The sequence below is a fragment of the Balaenoptera ricei genome, chromosome 10 (assembly GCF_028023285.1).
Source record: "Balaenoptera ricei isolate mBalRic1 chromosome 10, mBalRic1.hap2, whole genome shotgun sequence".
Classification (NCBI taxonomy): domain Eukaryota; kingdom Metazoa; phylum Chordata; class Mammalia; order Artiodactyla; family Balaenopteridae; genus Balaenoptera; species Balaenoptera ricei.
Genome location: NC_082648.1, coordinates 77,295,030 through 77,314,539, shown reverse-complemented (window position 1 = coordinate 77,314,539; position 19,510 = coordinate 77,295,030). Strand labels below are relative to the sequence as shown.

Genomic DNA, 19,510 nt, shown 5'->3' with positions numbered 1-19,510 from the left:
CTTATTCATTTAGTGATCCTTTCACTCATTCATAAAGACAGGAATCAAATCTGAGTAACAAATTCTTTCATAGCATTCTTTCCATCACACATATATTACATTTTCATTGAGTTCCTCATTGGAAACTTAGTGCAGATTAAGCGCAGAGATGAAAAAATATTAAAATATCAAAAAACAAAATACATTAGTTTTTATTAATTCAAACACAATGTTCAACAGCAGCAAATGGTTTGTGAGTGTTCTGAACAGGTGTGAGCGGCATGGTCAACAAGCGGTCTCTACTGAAGGAATCAGCGGTGAATGAGACAATTAGGAAGAAGTGTGACTGCTGTTTCTGAACATACTAATTTTTCATATTTTTCCTCTGAAATTAAGATAAATAAGTAGGCTTAACGGTAGTAATATGCTTAATATGGCTGTATGGATCATTTATATGTGCTTTTTGCTAAGGGACAAATGGAGATTTGATTGAAATTTGTTTTTTGTTTTTTTAAGTTAATTTTTATTGGAGTAGAGTTGATTTACAATGTTGTGTTCATTTCAGGTGTCCAGCAAAGTGAATCAGTTATACATATACATATATCTACTCTTTTTTAGATTCTTTTCCCATATAGGTCATTACAGAGTATTGAGTAGAGTTCCCTGTGCTATATAGTAGGTCCTTATTAGTTATCTATTATATATAGTGTGTATATGTCAAGCCCCATCTCCCAATTTATCCCTCCCCCCTTTATGTTATTGTCACTTAAAATGGTGCTGAGTACTTTTATAGGAAGATTCTTCTATGGGCAACGTTGCTGACTATTGGGGAGTAAAAGTCTCAAATCTTTTGCAGTATTATTAATAACAATATAAATATTGCCGGTAGAAGTCTGAGTACACAGCATCTGGTACAAAAAACTGTAACTGACTCACTTTCTACTGAGATTCCTTATTTCTCCAGGAGCAGAAACTTCTTCGAAGACACCTCAGGGTCGTTTCAGCCCTGAGTTTCCTGAGATCGCACTGAGGTGCTGGGTTGCTTCTGTGGAGTCAAGTCTGTGCTGGGTGTGGAGGCTGAGGCAGGGTGGAGGACTCCTCTTGGCACTATTATCTCTCCAGCCTGACGTCTGCTGAGACGTCACTCTACCCAGGTCACTGTCTATGGGCTATGCATTTGCCATCCCTGGTAGAGATATACCTCTCTCGTGGACACGGAAGGTGCTTCTAAACACAGTCGACCATGGCATCAGTCATGTAAAGGACAGTAAACAAGAGAATAGAATGAGATGACAATCAACTCAAAGATGTACCCTGCTGGTACTGGGTCAAGAAGATAAGCAAGTGCAGTGATAACTAAGCTCAAGGTCACATGTGGGAGTGACCTTGTATTGTGTTTTTAAACTTTAGGGAAATATAATGATTAGATCAAAAAGTCAATTCAGTAGGGAGCAAGTCAGAGTAAAATAAGGAGGCAAAATGAAAAAGAGTGGAGAAAAACTCCAAAAGAATGAATATTTATATCAGAGGCTCAAATATGTTTGCATTTCAGTGTTACCAATTGTAGCCTGAGAAAGGGGGGCAGGGCTTTTTCTGGCCATTTGTGTTTATTCCCAAATTTAGGTTTCTGCAGCATAAGCATAAAAGTCTGCCACACAGAGAGCCAGGTGGTCACGTTTCCCTGGCCTCATTTCTCTGTGTGCATTGCCTCACAGCTTCACATCACAGTATGAAAATTGTTAAAGAGGAAAAGACGACAGAAACCTAACTCACTTCTATTCAATGGTGAGAATAAATGGTGTCTGCAATGCAAAAGGCTCTCCAGACACAGTACTTTGAGGCTATAGTTCTGTAATTCTGCTGAACTGAAAAAACATTCCTTTTCTTTGGTCTTAAAATTTATTCAACATTCACATTTTATTAGCAAGTAAGCATGAACAAAACAGTTTTTGATAAACACAAAAGTTATTTTGCCTCATTATATTGAATGACAAGTGAGACCTTACAGCTTCACATCAAATCAGTGGAAAAACAATTATCTGTAAAAAGTATGTGCAAACATTTTTCTACAAAGCTAAAGATTCAAGGCAACGTGTCTGGAATGTGTTTCTCCCTTTAGGCTGCCTCCATTCCATGAAAGATCTGTCTCAATTTCCGCTCTTCCCAGAGCCTCCTTTTGGTCTCTCCGCAAATCCATTCCTTCTGAATCTGCCTCCTTCCGACCCTGCAGATGGAAACCGTATGTTTCTCTGTTTAGGGAAGTGTGCCCAATCTTCTCAAGCAGAGATTTCTAGACACGTTTTATAATATCTTCATGTATGGCTTCCTAATGCACCAAATACACTGTAATTTGCTTTTGGTTTGCTTTCAACGCATTAATACATTCGTTGATTTTTTCTCAGCAAAATCTCTAAAATTAAGCATAGAGCTGTGAATTAGATTTATTTTGGACAAGCAAAATTTTTTATTATATTCAGTAAGTACTTGTTGATCACCTACTATGCTATAGCCTTGAGGTACGAAGATAAAAGACATAACGCAAAGCGTACCATCAAGTAGGCTTGGGTTGGCAGAAACCTGATGGAATCAATCCCATACAATGTAGGAAGGGCTGAAATGGAGAAACTACAGAAACATAGAAGGAGACACATCCAGAAAAGTAAACTGACAAAAAAAATTTAGCGTTCCTTAAAAGGATAATTTTCATTTGTGAAGGAATGTATTCAAGTGTATAAAAGTGACATTAAATCATAAGACTATCTTAAAATTTTATGGTTAACTGAAACATCTATCTAAAATATTCAGAAAATATCTAGCCTAATTATGTACTTATTTTACACATGAAAGTAATAGCTTGCATACCATTTTGACATTAAATAAGTTAGAAAGTAATTTGTGTGTTTTTCTTTTTTAATGAAAGCAAATAAAGAAGGATGGAAAGAATCAGGAGGCAGGGAGAATTTGGAATTTCTGGGATGCCATGAAAAAATTAGGCCTCAAAGAGTGGTTCCTACATGTTGATAACCAATTGTCTTGAACAGATTTCCTGCCCAAAGTTACAAGGTCGGCAGGAATGTAGGGTAGGGAGGTAGGGATTTACTAAGGGATACAAAGGAACAGACATTGAGATAAGGGAAGAAAGTTGAGAGTAATGGGTTGTTTTAAATGCAAACTGTTCTTAGAAGCAACAACTCACTACATAAAATACGCAAGTAAGAAGAGTGTAAGTGCAAGTGTAATCTAAAATAGAAGCCATGAAAAAAATCTTTGAGAAGCTTTTTAAATTTTATAAAAGTGCCTCCTATTGTCAAAGCTCTCAAAAAGGTCAATTTTAATACCCAAATATTATTGGTAATATTTGTTATTCAAAGAATAGTGAAAATATATGAGAAACAGCATTCCATAATCAAATCATGTAGTTTTCTTGTGTCCATATATTTTATTTTAGTACAAAGGATACTTTTCACTAAAAATGCAATTGGCGGAAGTGTAAGTCATTGTAAAGGAACAGAATATTTGAATCTAGAAAACCAAGGATTAAAAGGACTTGAAAACACACATCGATTTCTTATTGGTTATTGTCTACAAGAGGAGTAGAACTGGGGCTGCAGGATGAAGGGGACTTTGGATTTTACTCTGCACACTTCTGGATTAATTTGAATCTTTCACAACAATAACGTATTCTTGGAATGCTAGGTATTTAGAAAACAATAAACGAGGTTATTTTTAATGTTGTAAAGAGCAGTAAGACCAAAATTAAAAAGGCATTGGAAACTATTACTAAGATTTGAGAAACAAAAGTAATTGAAAACAATAACAGTAACTGGAACCGCATGTACCTTCCCAGGCAAGCAGGCGTCCCACCCTGTTCAACTTCAGAACACCAGCGACCTCTTGCGGCAAAGATGGATACATTTTAAATTTGTGTTAACTGCCACAGAGGGTGATTGAGAAGGTTGCCTGATGAAATTCTGCTGCTTTTTCAGATTGAAATAGCGACAGTGATACCTTCGGGGAACAGAGAGCTCCTCACCCCGCCACCACAGCCAAAGGAGGCTGAAGAGGAAGAGGAAGAGGAGTCCACCCCCAGGCTGATTGATGGCTCTTCTCCACAGGAGCCTGAATTCCCTGGGGTTCTGGGCCCACACACCAATGAAGGTCAGGTCCATCAAAGCTGGATTGTAATGAAGTCCACTTGTTCATTCCTCAAAACTGCCAAGCTCCAACTCTGCAGGGAGCCCCCATGACCCAAGGAGAAAACTTTGTTATAGGCTAGGTTTGAAGCAGGAGATATACATGTATTTTGTATTAAAATATAAAGTTGTTTTAATAATTCCGCTTTGGCACGATGGACGTGATCAAATAACCAAAGATTTGGGGTCAAAATACTTGTCTGGCATCATTACTCAGAAAGCTTTGTAGAGGAACACATTTCTAGAACAAATTATACACTATCAGCAAGATCAGAATCTGTGTCTGAGAGATCAGGCCCCAGCAGTTCAAGGAGATCAAGTGATGATGGATGCCGATGATGATGATGGTGATGATAGTAATGATATTTTACATTGATTGAGCACATGCTTTCTGTGGGCCATAATGCTCAGCTCTTCACATTATCTCGTTTGACTATTGCAACCTCCTTGTGAAGGTATTAGTATTAATTTTTTTCATTATTACCAAGGAAACTAGCTCAGAAAGCGTAGGAACTTTCCAGAGATCACATAGATATTAGGTTCACACACTGGGTTTGAAGCAAGCCTGTTCTGATTCTTGTCTGTGTACTTATTGGAAAACAGGCTTCTTTTCACTCAGTCCTGGGAAGCAGCAGGAAAAGGAAAAGAGAAGAAAGTATTTCATAACATTGGACTCCATCTCGTAGGGCCTGAAGTTGATGTAAACCATGGCCTTTTATTTAGGTCATGAGAAGGAATTCCTGGTGCTGAAGCTGATTCTATGATTTGTCGGTATTTCATGTTAGAATTTGTCAGTGTCAACCCTGGGGGCTGTTCAAGTGGGCTCACACCAGAACACTTTTACACACACGGAGAATGGTGTTGTGAGGGGGTATAGAGTTCCCATTGCAAAGGTTTAGTTAGTATCAAGAGTCTCTGTACTATAAATTCTGGAGACACAAGACTTATCTTAAAATGACTACTGTTTTCACAGATATTTGTGTCTAGTACAGAGAGACAGACATGTAAACCAACTTAGAGACAGTAATGTGTTATAGGTAATATAAGAAAAGTTTGTACAGAACACACTGAGAGAACAGAAGAGAGGAGAGAGCATTCAAATCCCAGCTTTGAGACTTTGCTAGATATACAGTCTTGAGCAAAGCATTCAATATTTTTTGGCCTTTGTTTCCTCATCTAAAAAATGGGATAATAAATAATAGATCTTACCTCATAGAGTTGTTGTAAGGATTAATTGAGTGAAGTTAGTGCCTGGCCCACAGTAAACATCATAAATGTTAGTTATTCTCAATACTCTATTCTTGATAGGAGAGTATATCTTTTTTGTTTACTCTCAACAAACTTTTCAGTGTGCAATACAGCATTGTTAACTATAGGCACTGTGTTATAAGCAAATGTCTAGAACTTAATTCATCTTACATAACTGAAACTTTACACCTGTTGAACAGCTCTCTTTCCTCCTCCTTGCAGTCCCTGGTAACCACCGATCTACCCTCTGCTTCTGTGAGTTTTTAACTGTTCACCAATAAGTAGTGTAAAAAAGTTGTCTTTTGTGAAATGCTATACGCCAGCCACTAAAGTGTTTTATGTACATTAGCTCTTTGAAGAGATATAACAACACTAAGTAAGTACTAGTTACTATTATCTTCACTTTATAAATAGGAAAACTAAAATTCCAAAATACTATAAAAGTTGTCCAAGGTCATGGAAGTGGTACGTAGGGGTGCTGGAATGAAAATAGAGGCCACTAAATCCTGTCTTTAATGAAGACACCATATTCTTTCCACATAGTCAACTTTCTATGAGGTAGCAGAACACGCTACAGGCAGAAACAGGGAGATACACACACAGTGAGAAGGAAATGTGCGTATCCAGCAGAAAGTCCTCAAAATAGGGAAATTAAATATCTCTAGAACATTACTTACTTTTAAGTAATTTCAGATCTTTCAAAAGTTGACTGATCTGGCATCACTACCTGATGAGCCAGGAACAATAGAAGAGCAGAATGTCCAATCTTTTTAAAAGCTTTAGTAAAACTTATGGCTCAATAATGTCAGTTTTGAAACAATATAAGAAAAAGTATGACTTAAAAAAATTTTTGTCTCTAAAGGAGTCTGAAAATAAGCAATGAAGTTAAAATTTTAATTCACATTTTACTTTCCAAAGAGGAAGCATCTCTCGAAATTCTAAACCTTAAAATTAAATTTAAATCTTATAAATTTATCAAAGGCAAATAGTTTGGAAATATTTAAAACATTAAAAATCAAAATATTATTTGTTACTACGAATACCAATTTCTAGAAATAGTATTCTGAAGCCACATAAAGTAGGCTTGAGTTATGAGTGGAAAAAACTAGAATTAAATAATAACTGGTGTGACTATATATAATTACCCTAAGTGATTATTAAACTAGCATGACCATGAATATATAGAAGAACAAAATCCTTTACTTTCTAAAAACTGTGATAAGTAGCAAATATTCATTAACAGTGATTAGAGAAATTAGCAAGTATTAAATATTTCATAGCTTTCTCTTAAAATTTTTCCCTGGATTTACATTCCTAAAATAGTTTTCATTCCTGAAGCTGTTATTATAAGTGATTTTTCTATTTAACAACAGTAATAAGACCTTAGTAGGTGCATTACTAGTTCTTGATTTCAAACCACGAATGGCTCCTTCAACGAAGGCAACCAAATGTCCCGATTTGCCTGGGAGTGAAGGGATCCCAAGACCGGGGGCTTCCAGTGCTAAAACTAGCAAAGTCTCAGCTAAATGGGGATGAATTGACACTGAGCAATCCCAAGAAAGTCTTCCATCACTTTCTTCTTCTATCTCTCATGGCTAGTTCACTTTCCCCATCCATCTCATGTCTCACAACTTTTTTCTCCTCCTCCCTAAACTCCTCAAACTCATCAGAGAGCTTAGCCGCCTCCTTCACAAAGAAAATGCTGTCTTCCGGTCAGCAGCTCTTTGGTCTTTCTGTTTGCAGACGTATAATTTACCTACATCTACATCCATGCATCTCCTCCTATTACAACAGAGGAACAGTCTGTCCTCCCACATGTGGGATGTAAATTCTTCCGATTGTGTTTTTTTTCCCCTACTACACCTATGATTTATTATCAGAATTTTGCACTCTTTTTCCAGTAACGGTGGTAGAATTACATTAAGTTAATTCATAATTTTTCCAGGGTATGACTAGTGACCAGAAACAACTAGGAAAACTGACAAATTATAGAACAAACTTTCTCTCAATGAACTAAATGATACATACAGGGATTGAGCTAGGAACCTTGGTTTCACAGATGCGTCCTTCACACCACAGATTTTAAATTAAACTGAAATCTTCATTCTTCCCATTTTTTTTTAGTCCCATTTCCTGCTGCCCTCTCAGGATCCTTTTTATATTCAGTCTCTCTTCCTCTGGATTCTTTTCTTCAAATCTCTCCCACTTTAGTCCATTTCCTCATCATACACACCACAAATATGTCTTCTTACAGTTATCACCATCTTTCTTTCCTTTTTCTTTACAGTCAAACATCTCAATAGCATTGTTTGTATGCGCTGTAACTATTTCCTCACCTCTAACTTCCTCCTTCAGTGGCTGTAATCCAGCTTCCAGCCTCATCACTCCACAGTGTTTACTGAAGTTTCCTATAATCCCGACAGTAACTAATCCAAGAGACATTTTTCAGTCCTTAACTGACATCTCAGGAGGCTTAGATTATTTTCTATTCCCTATTCCTTCAAACTATCTCTCCACTTGGCCTCCATCGTCCATCCTATTGTCCTTCTTTTCTTCTGGCCATTGCTTCTCTATCTCCCTTGAAGCTCACTGTCCTCTACATGACCAATAAACAGAGAGTGAAGGACGGGTAGGAGTGTGTATGTACGGGGGTGATAGAAAACAATTAGATTAATAAATGGAGATATAATCCAGCCTGACAACTCTTTTGGATCTGTTGTCTTTTCTATCACCATTACCCTAGCCAAGCAACCATCATCTTTTATCTAGATAACTCATCTCCTCTCTGCCTGCTGGCCCTCCCTCAGTCTTCCAGCTCACCTTCAATCAGCGTGACATCTTAACACGCAAATCTGATCATGTAATACCCCTGCCCATCCTTAGGATAAGGAACAAAACCTGTAACACAGCCTATAAGGCCCGTGTGTGTTATGTCTTAAACATTGCAATGCTCGCTGTGCTGTAGCTACAGGGACCACCTTCTGGTTCCTCCAAAGTGAAAGGACTTGGCACCTGCTGCTTCCTCTGCCTGAATGCTCTTCCCGCTCACCTGCATAATCAAGTCTTGCTCTTCCTGCAGATTTCAACTCAATTATCACCTCCTCAGAAAACGATGACTCTCAGACTGAATCAAATTCCTGTAGTTTATGCTCCTATGATATTTCTTGACATTTACCACAGTCATCATTTTATTTATTTGTGTGATTAACATTTGTCTTACATAGCAGATTATAAAACAGAACTGTCTCTTTGGCTCACCACTGTTTCATCAGCTAGCACAGTGCCACTTACAAAGAAAAGATTTAATAAATGCACATTGAGTGAATTAACATTAATGATTATTGCCCTATCTTCTTCTTGATTTTGATTCAGTGGGTTGTTTAAATATTGAATGAAAGACCTAATAAAAATATTATATGTGATGTTTTAAATTTATAAAAACCATAATCTTAATATTTACATTTGAAAATAGAATTTCCAGTAAATATAAGAGCAATAACCATGCAATATTCACTCAGTAATTTAAAATAAAATTTTAAAGCATTACAAAGAATATACTAATTATTGAGGTAGCCTTAGTTGGTATATTTGACTTTAATATTCTATTTAAAGAAAACTATATGAGAAAATATTAAATATGCCAGAATAGTCTGTATGAGACTCGAATCTTGTTTAATAAATATTCGTAATCACATAATTTGTTAGAAATTACTTTTGTTGCTTACATATATTGTTTGCCTCTTTCTTTTAGACTTTCCAACCTGCCTTCTGTGTACTTGTATAAGTACCACTGTATACTGTGATGACCATGAACTTGATGCTATTCCTCCGCTGCCCAAGAACACTGCTTATTTCTATTCCCGCTTTAACAGAATTAAAAAGATCAACAGAAATGATTTTGCAAGCCTAAGTAAGGATGATGGCACTAATATCCTTCTCTTTACAGACTTTTCCTAAAATGTTTGCACTGTGAAATGTTGGTACTGAAAATGAAACTTGAATATCCAAATATGACTCAAATCAATTATTTTTACGTTTGAAGGTTTGTTTTATAAGAAAAAATGATGAATAATTAAAGGTTGTTACGAAACTATATAGTTGTTGATATTCTCAAACTATTTTCAACTAAAGAAAAATCACAAATAATTCTATTTTATAGGTTAAAACTCATTATCATGTTGTAACAATAAGAGTAGAAAGTCATGGTCATATATTTACTAGGATCTGGCTTGTTTGAATAGACTTCAAGTAAAGCACAATTGCTTTATGGTTGATGAATGCAAACCTAAATCTGACTTTATAATTGTTGTCAACTTTGAAGAATTTTGGTACTTGTCTTAAGTGTTTTAATCATTCGAAAGTTTCTTTTTAATGCCTTTGTATTTTAATGCTAATGCATCTATTACTATTAGAAAATACAACAATCTGCCATCAATGAGAAAAATGTTTTAAATAGAAAATCCAGACAAAGTTTATGAAGAATATAGGGAAAAGACCAGTTAAATATAATGAGTCAGTTTCTTTGCTAAATTTACACTTTCTTACAAGTGCATAAATATGAATAGTATTTGGGGAAAACAATTAAATTTTTATAAAGTTGTTAGAAATAATTGTTTCATTAATTGTCCATTGCTAATTAAATTCATATTTATATTTGCTTGTATATGGGAAAATTTATATTCCTATTTTTATGTGAGCAAAACATATTCAAGAATATTTAACTACTTCCCTCATTCTTTTTTCCAGATGATCTAAGAAGGATTGATCTGACATCAAATTTAATATCTGAGATTGATGAAGATGCATTCAGAAAGCTGCCTCAACTCCGAGAGCTTGTCCTGCGTGACAACAAGATAAGGCAGCTCCCAGAATTGCCAACCACTTTGACATATATTGATATTAGCAACAATAGACTTGGAAGGAAAGGAATAAAGCAAGAAGCATTTAAAGTGAGTTTTAAGTTTGAATATGAAAGACTTTCATCTTCCCATTCCCTTTGCTATCAATGACTAGCCTTTTTATTTCCACAAAGGGATTCAATTTGATGAGACTTTTAACTCCTAAAATAAACTTTACAACACTATGTATCATGCTTTGGGGAAATACTGTGTTCTGGTACATTCTGAGGCTGCTCAAACACCAAGAACAGAAAGCAGAGCTGGAATAAGAAGTGCGTGGCTATCTGGAGCACCAGTCTATAAATTGCACCTGGAAATGTTGTAAGCTGGATGAATTGTATTTACCAAAAACGCCACTTAACAAGAGTATCTTATGTAGTTGGAAGGACAACTACTTGTACAGACTGTGGGTGTTGCCTTTGAGGGTAGAAGCCTTCTAAATTATTTTGTAAGGAGAATGGATTCAGTTAATTTTATGCATTTTGTTTTTTAAGTGAAGGAAACAAGTTTGGGGTTAGAGTGACTTGCTTGGAATAACGGCACAGAGTCTGAGAATAGTAACCAGATTGGCTTTCTTACCCACTCTTTCTCCATTCAAGCTGCTCCTCTAAATATATGTTGAACAAATAAATTTAAACTACTGTTTGAAGGGACATCACATTACTTCCATGGAGGCTACAGGGGGTTGTGTGGACCCATTAGCCCTGAGCAATGGTGGAAACCCTGTCTCTCCACTAGCCCTCCTGTGACACCACCCTGGTGGGCAAGGAAGTTAGGGCACCTCATTAGAGCCTGGCAAAGGTCAAAATCTAGTCTCTCCACTCAGATTTTGTTGGCATGGGCGGTAGTGAGTCACAGTTTATCCTGTGATGTTTGGCTAGAGTAGACCTGTTATTGTCTAAACTTATTCTGTCTTGCTAGGCTGCCCTTTACCTGGTACTTGGGCTGGAGCGAGCAGGATTTTGTTGGGGAGAACTTTTCATTTCTCCATTCCTGTAACATGAAGGAAATTCTTGCTATGTCTCACCAAAATCCTCAAAATCCTATTGCAGAGTGTCTTATGTGGGAAGTCGCTGCCTTGCTTAAATAGAGAAAGTTAGAGTGGGCAAAGAAAGCTTCTGCCTAGAGATTGAGAAACACGTTTCATTTGCATCGAGAGATATTTGTTTGCTTTCAGTTCTTCCAAAACTCATTTGAATTGTCCAGTAACATAGAAAATTAATTTGCCTCAGTTTTACAAAACAAGACCTGAACAGGCATGTATTATTTCACAAATAGTTTCACAGACAGGGAATGAAAAATACAACTGTAGCACCACTAATTTTTATTAAGACCCTACATTTGGAATGTTTACAGGATATGTATGATCTCCATCATCTCTACCTCTCCGATAACAACTTGGAACACATCCCTCTGCCACTCCCAGAAAATCTACGAGCCCTTCACCTCCAGGTAGGCTTCTACTAGTAAGTTATCCCCAACACCTCCATGGAAAACAGAAGCAAACAGGATGGGATGCAAAAGCTGTTTATAATGGCATGTTGATACATTGTGACAATTTTTCTTTTATTTTTCTCCTGTCTTTAATTCATTCTCTCTCTCAATCTGAGTACAAGGTAATTATACATTCATGACTCTTATCTCTACTGATTTATTTCTGATAACTTTAGTCTTTATTTTCATTCTTTGCCAAGTCATAATGCATCTTTTTGACATACAAAGCTTCTTTAAAAAAAATGAGAGCTTCATCTGCTGAAGAAATGTGTAAAGATTAGAAATGGAAGAGAAGAAAGAGGGAAAGAAAAATCTAATTTGATTTCTAGCTTTCAGGGGGAAAAAAAAGTCAGTTTTAGCTCTTGATTTTAGGTTCCATGTACGGAGGAAGATTCAATCCTAGGGCATTCCTATCTGCTGAGAGATGACAGACTTCCATCTCTCTGGATTAAGAAAATGCAGTTTTTTCTAAACCAACATATTTGAAAGCTTGCATTATTTTAAATCCCTTTAAGCTACATTTTATCTCTGAAATAATGAGTGAAAACACATTTTCAAAATGTTATGATTTAATATTTTCTAAATATATTAAAAATATGATCAATTAAAACAAATGGTTTTGGTTGTTGAAAAAAAGAAAGATAAATTATTTATTTCAGATATGAGTAACTTTTGTTCTACAGCTGTAATCAATGTAATAATTTCATCTGTGGAATAAATCTGTAGGGAACACAACCATTATGTGCTCAAAGACACGATATCATGGTGTAATATTACAATCTTTTAGCAAAAAAAAAAGTATAGACCATCACAAGAAGTGATTTTGCTATGTGAGAGCAAGTCTGATTCTTTTTTTCTCTGTGGATCCTGTAATTATTTACCTCTGTGAATTTTCTTTTATTCCTATTTATATCTTTCCATACTTCTTTTTGCTGTCTTTTTGTGAATATCTGTCTATGAGTCTTGTCTACGAGTCTGTCACTTTTGAGAGTTTTTCTGGCTGTGTTAACTTCCTTAATGTGTATTCCCTTTCTGGTGCTCGTCCTGTTTCTCTATGGCTCTCTCTTGGTCTCTCTTTTTCTGGGGGTGAATTTCTATAAATATGAGGATTTCTTGCCTTGTTTAGGATTGGAAGAGGATTTTCAAGGGCATCCTCAGGGAAATTTTGGAATTTTTTTTCCAATTCTGAATTAAATTTTATTATTATTGTCTTTGATGATATTGACCTCTACAGAGTAACCAGGTCTCTGATGTTATATTTCAACTGAATGTGCTTGTATATACAATATAAGATTTTTTTGAAGTAATTGGCTTTACAGTCCCTATTCTAAGGTTTAAAAAGGCCTTAAGTGAACCTTTTAAAATATTTCTCTTTCACAATCACCTCACCAATATCCAGTATAAAGCTGTTTTTAATTTAAATTATCTTCATTTTATATTCATTTTTAATGCTCATATAGAAATCTCCTTTTTTGATTCATTTGAAAAATGTTTTTCAACATATGGTATAGTAATTAAGAATGACAACTCTGGCAAAATCAGATTCCCTGGGCTGAAATTCTACTTGACACTATTTAATGATTGGACAAATATCTAAACCTGCCTGCATCTCAGGTTTAGTTTATAAAGTGGGTACTGCATTTACTGATACATGATAAGTATCACTTAAAGGTGAGGCATGATAATTATTAACAATGTGTATCTACTACCTAGCAAAGAAAATAGTACAGTGCATAGGCACTAAATCTGTATTATTCCTCATGGGCATTTTGTAATAATAGAGAGTCAATCCATCAGAAAGATGTAATGCTTATAAACACATATGCACCTAACAACAGAGCCTCAGAAGTTATAAAGACTACACTCTCGGAATTAAAGGGGGAAATAGACAATTCAACAGTAATAATTGGATTCCTCAATGCTCCACTTTTAATAGTGGATAGAACAACTAGCCATAAGATCAACTAAGAAATACAAGACTTGAGCAACATTATATACCAACTAGCCCTAACAGTCATCTATATAACATTCAACCCAACAACAGCAAATATACATTCTTCTCAAGTGACAAGGAACATCTCCAGGATATACAATATACTAAGCCACAAAACAGGCCTCAACAAACTGAAAAGAATTGAAATCATACAAAGTATTTTTCTGATTACAATGAAATTAAAATAAAAATCAACAACAAAGAAAACAGAAAATTCACAAATATGTAGATATTAAACAACACCTTCATTAATAAGCCATGGATCAGAGTAGAAATCTAATAAATTAGTTCAGCAATACGACAGTTTACAAAATCAATATATAAATACTAATGTATATGTATATACTAGAAATGAAAAATCTGAAAATAAAATTAAGAAAACAAGCTTATTTATAACAGTCACAAAATAATAAATTACCTAAGAATAATATTAATAAAAGAATGCAAAATTTGTATACTGAAAACTACGATGTATTGTTGAAAGACTTCTGCACAGCAAAGGAAACAATTAACAGGGAGAAGAGATAACCTACGGAATGGGAGAAAATATTTGCAAATCATACATTTGAGAAGGGGTTAATATCCAAAATACATACAGAACTCAAACAACTCAATAGGAAAAAACAAATAAGCTAATTAAAATATTGGCAAAGGAGTTGATTAGACATTTCTCTAAAGAAGACGTACAAATGGCCAATAAGTATGTGAAAAGGAGCTCAACAAGACTAATCATCAGGAAAATGCAAATCAAAACCACAAACAGATGTCACCTCACACCTGTTAGAAGGGCTATTATCAAAAAGACCAAAGTTAAGTGTTGGCAAGGATGTGGAGAAAAGGTAACGTTTGTACACTGTTGGTGGGAATGTAAGGTGATACAGATACAGGAAACAGTATGATGTTTCTTCAAAAAAAATTAAAAACAGAACTACCATATGATTCAACAATCCCACTTCTGGGTATATGTCCAAGGGAAAAGAAATAAGTATCTTGAAGTTATCTGCACTTCCATGTTCATGGTGTCACTTTTCACAATAGCCAAGATATGGAAACAACCTAAATGTCTGTCAATGGATGAATGGATAAAGAAATTGTGGTCTATGTATACAATGGAATATTATTAAGCCTTAGAAAAGAAGGAAATCCTGCCATTTGCAATAACATGGATGAATCTGGAGAAATAAGTGAAATAAGTCAGCTATAGAAAGAAAAATATTATATGATCTCTCCCATGTGTAAAATCTAAAACAGTCAAGCTCATAGAATGGTGGTTACCAGGGACTGGGGAGTGGGGGATATAGGGAGACGTTGGTCAAAGGGTATAAAGTTTTAGTTATTCACGATAAATAAGTTCTGGAGGTGTAACATACAGCATGGTGACTGTAGTTAATAACACTATACTGTATACTTGAAATTTGTTGAGAGTAGATCTCTAGTGTTCTCACCAGACACATACACAAAAGGTAACTATGTAAGGTGATGGAAATGTTAATTAGCTTGATTGTGGTAACCATTTCACAATGTATACATAAATCAAAACATAATGCTGTATACCTTAAATATCTACAGTTTTATTTGTCAAAGATACCTCAATAAACCTGGGGAGAAAGAGAGCTAAATAAAGGAAAGATATCCCCATATTCATGGTTTGGAAGTCTTAATATTAAGATGGAAATACCCCCCAAATTGATCTACAAATGTTTTATATAGAAACTCACAAGTAATTTATTAAATTATTTGAATAAATGAGTTCAGCAATGTAGAAGGTTATAAAATCAACATAAAATATCAATTGTATTTCTATGCTAGCAATGAACTAAACCACAATGGGATACCACTTCACACCCACTTGGTTGGCTAAAATAAAAGAGACAGACAATTACAAGTGTTGCTTAGGATGCAGAGAAAAATGGAACCCTCATACATTGCTGGTAGAGGTGTAAAAGAGTGCAGCTATTTTAAAAAGCAATTTAATACTTCCTCAGAATATTAAACATAGAGTTATCATATCACCCAGCAATTCAACTCCTACGTACATATGAAAGAGAACTGAAAACATATGTCCACACAAAATTTGTACACAAACGTTCATAGAAGCATTATGCATGAGAGCCAAAAAGTGGAAACAATCCAAATTCCCATTATCTGATAAATGGATAAACAAAAATGTGGCATATCCATAGAGCAGAATATTATTGAACAATAAAAGAAAAAGTACTGATACATGCTGCAGCATGTATGAATCTTGAAAATACAATTCTGAGAGGAAGAACCCAGTCACAAAAGATGATATATTGTTTGATTCCCTTTGTGAAATGTCTAGAATAGGAAAATCCATAGAAACAGAAAGTAGTTTAGAAATTGTCAGGGGCTAGAGGTTGGGGAAAATGGGGAGTTATTTCTAATATCTATGCGGTTTCTTTGGGGGATGTTTAAAATGCTCTGAAATTAAACTGTTGTGATCCTTATACAAGTCTGTGACTATACTGAAAACCACTGAATTGTACACTTAACGTGGGTGAATTTTATGGTATATGAAGTGTATTCAATAAAGCTATTTTAAAAAATCTAGTTCTGGGCCCTACCCAGATCTATATCTTTCTGATATTTGCTCACTCTCTCCCTCACTTCGCTTCAGCTATGTTGACTTTTTTCCCATTCTTTTTTTTTTTTTTTTTAACTCAGGCTTTGATTTCTTTTTTTTTAAATTAATTAATTAATTAATTAATTAATTTATGGCTGTTTTGGGTCTTCATTTCTGTTCGAGGGCTTTCTCTAGTTGCGGCAAGTGGGGGCCACTCTTCATCGTGGTGCGCAGGCATCTCACTACCACGGCCTCTCTTGTTGCGGAGCACAGGCTCCAGAAGCGCAGGCTCAGTAGTTGTGGCTCACGGGCCCAGTTGCTCCGCGGCATGTGGGATCTTCCCGGACCAGGGCTCGAACCCGTGTCCCCTGCACTGGCAGGCAGATTCTCAACCACTGTGCCACCAGGGAAGCCCCTTTTTTCCCATTCTTAAACTTTCCATACTAATTACTCAGAATTGGAACTTGGTGTTCTCTCTGCCTGGGATATTCTTGCCTCAGCTCTCTCCATGCCCATGTCTCCTTGTCACTCCATGCTCAGCTCCACTGTTGCCTCTTAAGATAACTTGTCACAGTTACCATCCTTTCTTCTGAGTTCACATCGTTTTCGGAAATAACTTGTTTTCTTTAAATTTGTTTTTTCACCTCCTTATTGTATATTCCCATTACTGAAGTACAAGCTCCGTACTTGTGTATTGTGTTAATTGATTTATCCCCACTGCTTAGAAAGTGCTTGATGTATAATAATCACATAACGTGCAGTTTTGGATGACAGAAGGAATGAAAGAGTAAAAACAAGGGTGAAGCAAAATGGACTATTTATTAATCAATACTAAGAATATGTTATATCATGTCTAATCATTTATTTTAATCTTTTTTAGAATAACAACATTCTGGAGATGCATGAAGATACCTTCTGCAATGTTAAAAATTTGACTTACATTCGTAAGGCACTAGAGGATATTCGATTGGATGGAAACCCTATCAATCTCAGCAAAACTCCTCAAGCATACATGTGCCTACCTCGTTTGCCTATTGGGAGTCTTGTCTAATTTCAGATAATGGTCAGCGTTATGATGCCTGCTATAACAAAACAATTCTTACCGCTCTCTTCCAAAAGAAAACTCAGCATGATAATTTCAAAATGTGTTCTGAAAGATTAATTACATAAAAAACGGCTAAAAGTTTTAATATATGATAGCAACTTAGTAATCTAAGAAAACAGGAGATGAATCAGGAATAAACTAAAAGATATACAGAAAGAGCAAAACTAAAAGATAGAAAATATTTCACAGATATTCTTATATATCATATGTAATTTGCAAGTTTTAGGGACTATAATTTTAAATTAATCATATAATAAAAATTAAAAATTAACATTTTAGGTATATTGCCAAGATTTAAATGTTTTTAATTAAAGTTTTCTCTTTTTTTTTCACTAAAGCATGTTTCTTTTTTCAAATTCATTGAAGAAAATGAAGAAAAGAATAAAAATATTTGAAAATTATAATGGCTTTGTGGAAAAATATTCATTATAATCACAACGTGCAAATAACCACAATAATACACATAGCTTCAGTATTTGAAAAATATTTTATCATCTTAAAGACCTGCCAACTCATTTTAGACCTTTCCGAAACTGACTAGTTACTTGGCATATTTCTGTGCCTGTGAAAAAAATAAAATATACAAAATGGAAAACATAAACAATGATATGAAAATCACAGTAGGGAAGAAGTTGAGGAGTACCTTCTAGAAAAAGTTGATCTTTCTGGAATGTATGATAATAATACAGGCACTTGCTTAAAAATTGAAAGATAACAAAAGAGTATACAATGAAATGTGAGTTTCCTTCCAGCAGCAAACCCTAAGCTCCACTCCTTAGAAGTAGTCAATGGTTTCTTGCATACTTTTATCAAGTTTTCCATGAGAAACAAAAACTTGCACATAAATAATTCCCCCTTTTTTACAGAAAAGTGTATGCGCTTGCTACATGTATATATATACCACCAATATGTATGTATCAGTACATGTAAACATGGATTTTTAAGCACAAAAGATAATCACTATTCTGCACCTTGCTTGTTTCACTTAAAAATATTTCTTGGTGATTTTTGTCAGATCAGCACATACAGCTCTACTGATTCTGAACAACACATATCAGCCCATTACATGGAGGTACATTGTTATAATAGGAGCCAATTCTCGGACACAAAATACATACCAGGCATCTACTAAGGTGTTCTGCATGTATTAATTCACAACATCTTAGGAGCTGGAGATAGTAATGACTATTCCAAGTCACAGATCAGAGACAGAGCTTAAATAATTTGCCCTGGATTAAGGGCTGACTCCAAAGGCCTATCCTATTCCACCCCACTGTCCCGCCTCAAATACTATGAATGTGACTTTTCCCTGTTTTATAATACAAGAAAGTGGTGTACAGGCTGGACAGAGAAGTTGTTATGAACTGAATGTTTACCCCCAGAATTCACACGTGGAAGCTCTAACCCTCAATGTGATGGTGCTTGGAGATGGGGCCTTTGGAAGTTTAATTAGGGTTAGATGAGGTCATGAGATAGGGCCCTCATGATGGGATTTGTGCTCTTATAAGAAGAGGAAGGAAAAGAGATTACTCTGTGTGTGTGTTTGTGTGTGTGTGCGTGTTTATGTATGTGCACATGCACTAAGGAAAAGCCATGTGAGGACATAATGAGAAGTCAGCCATGTGCAAGCCAGGGAGAGAGCTCCCATTAGAAACCAAATCAGCTGAGACTTTGATCTTGGACATCCTAGCCTCCAAAACTCTAAAACTGATCCCTGATTAAATACAATCCTTTTTTTTTAATGACAACGTTTTTTTCTTTATGAATTTGCTACACACATTTACTTTTCTCTAAATATTACAGGTTATTTTCCAAAAGGGAGGACACTGCATTTTATTGCCCTGTATTACAGTATACTTTAAAACTATTTATAAGCAAACATTTCCATTTAAAATTCCTAAGTAATTCTTGGGCTTCCCTGGTGGCGCAGTGGTTGAGAGTCTGCCTGCTAATGCAGGGGACACGGGTTCGAGCCCTGGTCTGGGAAGGTCCCACATGCCGTGGAGCAACTGGGCC

The 19,510-nt window shown here is 35.5% G+C and overlaps 1 protein-coding gene across 1 annotated transcript in view; it reads left to right on the top strand.

The window, feature by feature from the left end:
• EPYC (epiphycan) overlaps positions 1–17,440 on the top strand; it is a 34,143-nt gene extending 16,703 nt beyond the window's left edge. Inside the window, exons 2-6 of the mRNA XM_059934730.1 lie at positions 3,966–4,137; positions 9,172–9,330; positions 10,167–10,369; positions 11,675–11,770; positions 17,270–17,440. Coding sequence (XP_059790713.1) covers positions 3,966–4,137; positions 9,172–9,330; positions 10,167–10,369; positions 11,675–11,770; positions 17,270–17,440 — 801 coding nt within the window. The remainder of the gene's footprint in view (positions 1–3,965; positions 4,138–9,171; positions 9,331–10,166; positions 10,370–11,674; positions 11,771–17,269) is intronic.
• Positions 17,441–19,510: the final 2,070 nt, after the last annotated feature.